The sequence below is a fragment of the Topomyia yanbarensis genome, chromosome 3 (genome assembly GCF_030247195.1).
Source record: "Topomyia yanbarensis strain Yona2022 chromosome 3, ASM3024719v1, whole genome shotgun sequence".
NCBI classification, from domain to species: Eukaryota; Metazoa; Arthropoda; class Insecta; order Diptera; family Culicidae; genus Topomyia; species Topomyia yanbarensis.
In genome coordinates this window covers 170,069,270-170,077,002 of record NC_080672.1, presented here as the reverse complement: position 1 = coordinate 170,077,002, position 7,733 = coordinate 170,069,270, and the positions used below count along the sequence as shown (strand labels likewise).

Below are 7,733 nucleotides of genomic sequence, written 5' to 3'. Positions count from 1 at the left end.
AATTTACCTGTTCCAGAGCATTACGCCATGAAATTCTGGAAATTATGAGTGCAGCATATAGGAACATACTTTTCATTTATAATAATTTATAATGTATTTGCGATTCGATGCAGCCTCGAAAGCAGTTGTTCCTTATTGTTTGTTGATTCACACCACTTTTACATGAACTTTTCTATAGAAAAGTTCATGTAAAAGTGGTGTGAATCAACAAACAATAAGGAACAACTGCTTTCGAGGCTGCATCGAATCGCAAATACATTGTTTCTCATTTCAAGCATACATTTAGGTTGTATTTGTACAAACAAAGGGTACCCAACACTGAAAATGATAAACTTCATACATTTTAAACAAAAATTTAGCTTATGAAAAACTGCACAAAAATGATGCATTTTTATTTACATTTTTCTGCTTTTTCTCAATCCGTCAAATGACAGCGGCTCTTCCCTCTGAGTGTTTATATTCCTACCTTGTAGAATCTTAGCACGAATCGGGCAAAACATCTGACAAAGTTGTTGCAGCCCGGTCAAACCATTCGGAATTTGATTCGGAATCCTGAATGGAGTCAGTATGGATTCCAAATCAAATGCATCAACCGATTCTGAATCGGAATCGGTTGTTGCATTTGATTTGGAATCCATATTGACTCCATTCAGAAATCCGAACCGGTTCCGGAATGAGTTTAACTGGGAGGAAGCGTATCTTGGCCAACGTTGTCTTTCCCGTACATTCCTGGATTCTGGTAAAAAGCGAGCAGTTAGTTTACCCGCTTCTATCGGAAACGGTTGTTGCATTAAAGCGAATTCTCTGCCAGAATTCTCGCACAAATCGCGCAAAATGCTGGCAGAAACTTTGTCAGAATGAATTTCACTTTGCTCAACTTTTGCTAACTTTCTGCTTGGGCACGGTGACTGGGGATTGTGTCAACTTAACTGAAAAAATGAAGACATCTGGCATCGCTGACATTCTCTGAAAAAGAAAATTGCTGTCAAAATATCAACCGGAGTCCGGAACGAATATTCAGTGTCTATACATAATACGTGGCGTTGACGAAATTAACGTTTCAAGCGTTTAAAATGAAAAATTTGTACTTTGTCGGCACATTTTTGGTGTTGATGAGACAGCTACACTTCAGTTATGCATACTTTATAACCGTAGATGCCCATTCAGAAGAGTGCTTCTTCGACAGAGCCGAATCAGGAACTAAATTGGGTATGTTTACAGATGAGTAGAGAACAACTTCCTAAAGAAAAAATAAATTTATTATTCCAGGTTTAATGTTTGAAACCGTCGAGGGTGGTTTCCTTGACATTGAGGTTCGTATCACCGGACCAGACCAAAAAGTGATCTATCAGGGCGAGAAGGAATCTTCGGGAAAATACACATTCTCAGCATACGAAACCGGTATTTACCATTACTGCTTTAGTAACAAAATGTCAACGTTAACTCCAAAGGTAGGCTAAATAAAATATGAAAATATTTGTATTTTCGTTTTTGACAATACGCTGCACCGGTGTTATGAAATTTGGGTGCATTAGGCGCTTTTTCACACTACACCGGTGTAGAACTAGATTAAAAGTGGAAACACTGATATTTTCTTTTATAGGTCGTTATGTTCTCAATGGAAATCGGAGAAGCACCTAAAGGAACAATCGGAGCAGTAAACGAAGGAGAAGTAGGTCATACTAAACTGGAGGACATGATCAAAGAGTTATCTGGTACGCTCACCAGTATTAAGCACGAACAGGATTATATGCACGTAAGACAAGTTTAACATTGAGAGAATGTTGATTTGATTGTTTGTCAACTGGAATGTTTATGATTTTAGGTAAGAGATCGAATTCATCGCACAATCAACGAAAGCACAAACTCGCGGGTTGTGATGTGGTCTGTGTTTGAAGCGCTCGTACTAGTGGTGATGACGGTTGGTCAGGTATACTACCTAAAACGTTTCTTCGAAGTTAAGCGAGTAGTGTAAACAAAATGCATGATAGTCAATGCAATTTTGGGCAGAATCTATGATCTAGTTTTATTTTAGTTTCCTTGTGCTTAAAAAATAAAACAGTTTGCTTTTCATTCAAGATATAGTTACGTTATTGCGTCTTATTCTGCGTTACGATGGACCACTTTTTTGAATGAAAATTGTTCGATCGAAGCAGGTTTCCGCTTGAATTTGCTGTCGTTATTGAGAATGCAAATCAGATTCATTCGAAAAAGCGATCCTCCGTAATGCAGAATGAGGCTGATAAGTTCGTTTTTGACTATAGTGGTGAAATCTCAAATGAGTCTATTCTAGAATAGAAATGGTCTAGCTCAGTTTCAACTCGAGTTCTGCATCCCTCCTATTCGGGTAATATGAATTTAATATTTTGGGTTTACGTTGAAAACATTAAAAATTAACCTTGTTAGTTTCAATCAATATGTATGTACAAATAAAAAATTTTGTTCAAGACACTGAGTGACGTGACTGTGAGAATAGGGCCCCAGGATATTTTTGAGTAACTTTAATTTTTTAGATAAAAATCCACAAATGCAATGTTTAGCATGGTTTAAGGATAACAGGAAACAAGCTTAAATTTTATGTAGCGGTTTCAGCCCGAGTATGTCGAAACATTTTCCGAGAACTCGTGATGTGGCTTCGCAAAGTAGCACGCGTCCAGCATTTATTTTGACGATTTCTCCTGTGAAAATAGTAAGAAAACTTTTAATATTGTGCATCCTAGTAGGAAAATTTCTGTGCCTTTACCTTGTTTGTTCTTTTCGATGCAATAGCAGCTGTCGTAAAACTCGGTAAATGTCGTACTGACTTCATACACAAATTCACAGAGGTGATGTAAACAAAGGTTCTTTGATATAAGTTTCATAACGTCAGTGAATTTAAGTAGAACCTTCGCCAACTTCCATTCTTTTTCGTGATCGAAGACTAAATTTGTAGAAGCAATTACATTTTCAATGTTGTTTGCAAAATCCCCACCACAATTACGAGCAATCGAGCGAATTCTAGTGTATGAGTAAAGTAGATAAACAGCTGTGTTACCCTTGTCTTCCAACATCTAGAATTGATAACGTTCTCGTTAGACAATTTGTTTGGAATGGCTATGATTTCCTTCGAGCTTACCTTATCAAAAGAGAAAACATATTCGTTATTTCGATTGTGCGACAAATCTGCATACCTGATGCAGCCATACGCCACCGATTCTTGTGCGGCTTTCAATTCCTCGGGGGTGAGAACTTTGTCTCGTTCCTTTTCCAACAACTTGCTGAGCGATCGTTTCAGACCTTCGTCTAGTAATTCGGTCAACTTCACACTATCGCCGGACCGTGTTTTAAACTTTTTACCATCTTCTCCCAGCACCACACCGAAACCGACATGATCAACACGGTGCAAATTGGGATCTAGAATTTTAGCACGACGTGCACATGAATACAATGTCTGAAAATGTGTAGCTTGCCCAGCATCCGTAACGTAAATTAACCATTCACCCTTCTCTTCATGCAGACGTTGTTTTATAGCAGCCATATCCGAAGTATCGTACGTAAAACCACCATCAGACTTGACGATTGTCAGTGGAATCCCTTCTCGATGTTCTCCCCACATGATCTTTCGTCCCTCGTCCTCTTCCAGGAACCCAGCGGCAGCAAGCTCCTTGACAATATTTTCCATACGTTTCTGGTAAAACGATTCTCCTCTTTCGATAAGTTTAACGTCTAAACGATCATAAACCTTTTGGAATTCTTTCCTTGATACATCGCAAATCAATGTCCAAGCCTTCAAAGAGTCTGTATTTCCACCCTGCAAATCTACCACACAGGCATACGCACGTCTCTTGAATTCCTCGTCTGAATCGAATCGGGCTTTACTTTCTTTGTAGAATGCCTGCAGGTCACCAATCGGAGGAGACACATTCAAATAATTCGGAAATCGGTCCTGTAAATGAGCAATCAACATGCCAAATTGTGTGCCCCAGTCGCCAACGTGATTCAGACGAAGAACATTGTGGCCAAGGAACTCCAAGAATCGACAAATGGATTCACCGATGATTGTAGACCGCAAATGCCCCACATGCATTTCTTTGGCAATATTGGGGGATGAAAAGTCCACGATAACACGTTTTTTCTCGCAACGCGGGGGTTTTACACCCTGTTTCAGTATAGACATAATCGCCGATGCACAGAACGTTTTATGAAGGAAAACGTTGACATATCCTGCTCCGGCGATTTCGACTTTTTCGATAACGACAGATTTGGGCAATGAGTTCATAATCTTGATGGCCACATCGCGTGGGTTGATGTTAACGCCATTTGCTTTGAGCTTTTGCACAAGTTGCATTGCATTATTGCATTGATAATCACCAAACTTGGAAGAGCTGGAAACGGTAATAACCGTCGGAACATCATTGCACACCTGGGGGAATGCTTTTGCAATAGCTTCTGTGAATAAATTGGAAAGATGGTCTAGTATGGACACAGGTTCGCCAACAATATCTACAGAGGTACAACCCTGTTCTAAAGCGATGGCCTTAAATTATGCTGTATTAATACTTGAAATTGCATCATTGTTTGCGAGCAACTTACCCTGTTCAGAATGGCCAAACGATGTTTGAGCTTCATGTTTTCCACTTGCAGTTTTTCCAACTCCGGATTATCTTCTAAATTGATATTAGTTCTGACATCATCCATAGCTTTTAGCAACAACTGAAGCTCGTGTTCCTTCAGAATCGGCATGATAGATTGAGGTTAATTTTAAAAACTTCACGATTTCAACTATTCTTACCACTTTCCTATGTCGCCGGGTTTCAGATTGAACGTCGGAAGGCATTTTCCACACAATTTCGAATACTTTATACAATATGTAATAGTTAAATACTTTGATGAAAATAACAGAACACGTAAACAAAGGTTTTCTGAGCCTCTGAGGCTTTGCTTTGATGACAAGGTGGCCAGATTTTATTACTTTGGCGCTATAACCCAGTAAAGTTCATCCGGAAATGAAGTGGAATTCTGGTTGGTTCCAGTTGGTATCGGTTGTGCCACTGGAGCCGGAATACGAACTGGCACCAGCCAGAATTCCGGTTCATTTCTGGATGAGCTTAACTGCGGTAAGATATGCCATCCCTCTAAGAACGGTTGGTTTCAAAATCGTCCAATGAAAGACGTTCGTTGGACCCAGGTAACTGGCATCCCTATCTCTACATACAGAGTATGACAATAGGCAACATCGTTTTTCCACCGATCGATGGGGGTCAGTTTGACAACGTCAAAATCGCTTAAAATGTCATCAACAAACAATAGTAGCAGTAAACAAAAGAAAACAATGAACACTTTAACTGATTTGATGTAAACTAAAGTTCTCCTCGTTCGTATTTAAAATTAATTTCGTTCATTTTGTTACAAGCAAAGTTCTTATGTTGGCTACGAAAATATGACGTCACGTTACCCTCTTGGTTGGACCAATTCGGACAACGTACAAATAACCGTTCAACAAACGTCCATCGTTTGACCCGTGTTGAACGATTTTGAAACATTTTTTGGACGTCTCTTGTTTACTTCTTCTGACGTTACTCCGAGGGGTGCGACGTCCAACAATACCCTCTAAGAACGGTTGGTTTCAAAATCGTCCAATGAAGGACGTTCGTTGGACCAATTTGGACAACGTCCAAAAAACCGTTCAACGAACGTCCATCATTGGACCCGTGTTGAACGATTTTGAAACAATTTTTTGGACGTCTCAGTGGGTATCGTTGATTCGATCCAATATCAAACGAATCAGACTAACGCCCGGTCAAACCATTCGGAATTTGATTCGGAATCCTGAATGGAGTCAGTATGGATTCCAAATCAAATGCAACAACCGATTCTGAGTCGGAATCGGTTGTTGCATTTGATTTGGAATCCCTCTAAGAACGGTTGGTTTCAAAATCGTCCAATGAAGGACGTTCGTTGGACCAATTTGGACAACGTCCAAATAACCGTTCAACGAACGTCCATCGTTGGACCCGTGTTGAACGATTTTGAAACAATTTTTTGGACGTCTCAGTGGGATCCATAATGACTCCATTCAGAAATCCGAACCGGTTCCGGAATGAGTTTAACTGCCCTCTAAGAACGGTTGGTTTCAAAATAGTCTAATGAAGGACGTTCGTTGGACCAATTTGGACGACGTCCAAATAACCGTTCAACAAACGTCCATCGTTGGACCCGTGTTGAACGATTTTGAAACAATTTTTTGGACGTCTCAGTGGGTGGGATGGTTTGACCGGAATATATCCGACTAAGCTGGGGCTTAGAAAGTAACGTTATATAACGCTTGTTTTGCTTCATAACTTGTCAGGGATGCCAGGTACACAGATTAGTATGTGTTTGACAGATTTCCAATGTTCTGCACAGATTGTTCAAACTGCATATATTTTCATGGTCTCAATGCACAGATTTCCTCAGTTTTCTCCATAATGTACAGATTAGCACAGATTTCTCAATTTTTGCCTCGAGCAAAAACTTAAAGGTCGCCACTTCTTGTTTTGAGCAAAATTTGTATGTTTTCTTTAACATTGCACCGATTTTTAAATGGACTGCTAAGCGATTTCAAGAAATATGACCTGGCATCCCTGTAACTGGTTGTAATTGAAATCCTGTAATCAGCTGGAAGCTACAAATAGAACGTACAATGGCTAGCTCGAAACGTATATATCATAAAATTCAGGCACTGAATAAATGCAACGAAGGCGCAAAATATTTGGTGAATCGGAATCCTCGAAATTTGGAACGATTACGCATTGCGTACAAACCTGACGGTTACCATCTGGAAAAGCCTGGCCGCAGTTATTGGCACAAGTATTCTTATTTTAATGTCACTATCACCCCTATTCTTGTTTACGACGAATACGAGATTCGTTCGAAAGTGGTTTGTATTCCCGTTTACGACAGCAAAATCAAATGGGCTTACTATTCGTTCGAATCACTTTGGAACGAATATCGCATTCGTCGTAAACAAGAATAAGGGTGTATATTTTTAATAACATTTTGACTTCTAGATTGGACCTGATTGCTAGTAACAAATATGTTACAGCAAAGCTGAAACACAACCAAAATGGGACTGTTGTCGAAAGCAGTACATCCGAATGGGCAATAAAGCAGTATTTATTCAAAGGGAATGACACATCTGCATACATCAATTTGGCTAAAGTTAGTCAACTGTGTTTAGTATTTTTTCTGAATAATCATTCGCTTATTTTTTCAGATTTTTGCTCTTCGTTGCATGGAAGCGGGATTGACCGAGATGCGTTGCGATCTGCAACCTATACAGGATGGTAAGGTTGATAAATTTCTGAAAACGTTAATTGAATGCGGAATCAGTCTACAAGAACCGAATAGGATAAAAGCAGTACAGCCATGGGATATGGATCGACCAGAAAAGCCATGGGAGGTTATTGAATGATACAATGCCAAGTTCGAGTTATCTATAATTTATTAGTCGATTAAATCATTTTTTTCTGCACATTTCTTTATTGTTCATATTTGTCCTTGATGTCATCCCAAAGTTTCTGCGGACAAAATAAAATAATTTTATTATGTAATGTTCCATGTCAGATTGAAGAGTAACTTACGCCTTTGTTGTATGATCTGAAAAATGAGTCGGTGGCTAAATCAAAGCCTCGCTCGAAAAAAAAGACGGTAAGAGCAACTCCGACAAAATAAGTGGAGGTCCGCTTAAGAATCAGATTGTTGAGTACCTTCAT

At 39.4% G+C, this 7,733-nt stretch overlaps 3 protein-coding genes across 3 annotated transcripts; 2 read left to right on the top strand and 1 right to left on the bottom strand.

Moving 5' to 3' along the window:
* Positions 1–967: 967 nt before the first annotated feature.
* On the top strand, positions 968–2,084 carry LOC131691649 (transmembrane emp24 domain-containing protein 2). Its single transcript, XM_058978212.1, has 4 exons — positions 968–1,209; positions 1,270–1,451; positions 1,604–1,756; positions 1,826–2,084. Exons 1-4 carry the CDS (start codon positions 1,074–1,076, stop codon positions 1,973–1,975), a joined length of 621 nt encoding a protein of 206 aa, XP_058834195.1. The 5' UTR covers positions 968–1,073; the 3' UTR covers positions 1,976–2,084.
* On the bottom strand, positions 2,001–4,940 carry LOC131691647 (probable arginine--tRNA ligase, cytoplasmic). Its single transcript, XM_058978210.1, has 5 exons — positions 4,772–4,940; positions 4,573–4,707; positions 3,116–4,516; positions 2,744–3,050; positions 2,001–2,678 (listed from the first exon to the last, which is right to left on the bottom strand). Exons 1-5 carry the CDS (start codon positions 4,814–4,816, stop codon positions 2,569–2,571), a joined length of 1,998 nt encoding a protein of 665 aa, XP_058834193.1. The 5' UTR covers positions 4,817–4,940; the 3' UTR covers positions 2,001–2,568.
* A 1,661-nt stretch (positions 4,941–6,601) lies between these two features.
* On the top strand, positions 6,602–7,497 carry LOC131691653 (large ribosomal subunit protein uL18m). Its single transcript, XM_058978215.1, has 3 exons — positions 6,602–6,828; positions 7,029–7,179; positions 7,235–7,497. Exons 1-3 carry the CDS (start codon positions 6,662–6,664, stop codon positions 7,430–7,432), a joined length of 516 nt encoding a protein of 171 aa, XP_058834198.1. The 5' UTR covers positions 6,602–6,661; the 3' UTR covers positions 7,433–7,497.
* Positions 7,498–7,733: the final 236 nt, after the last annotated feature.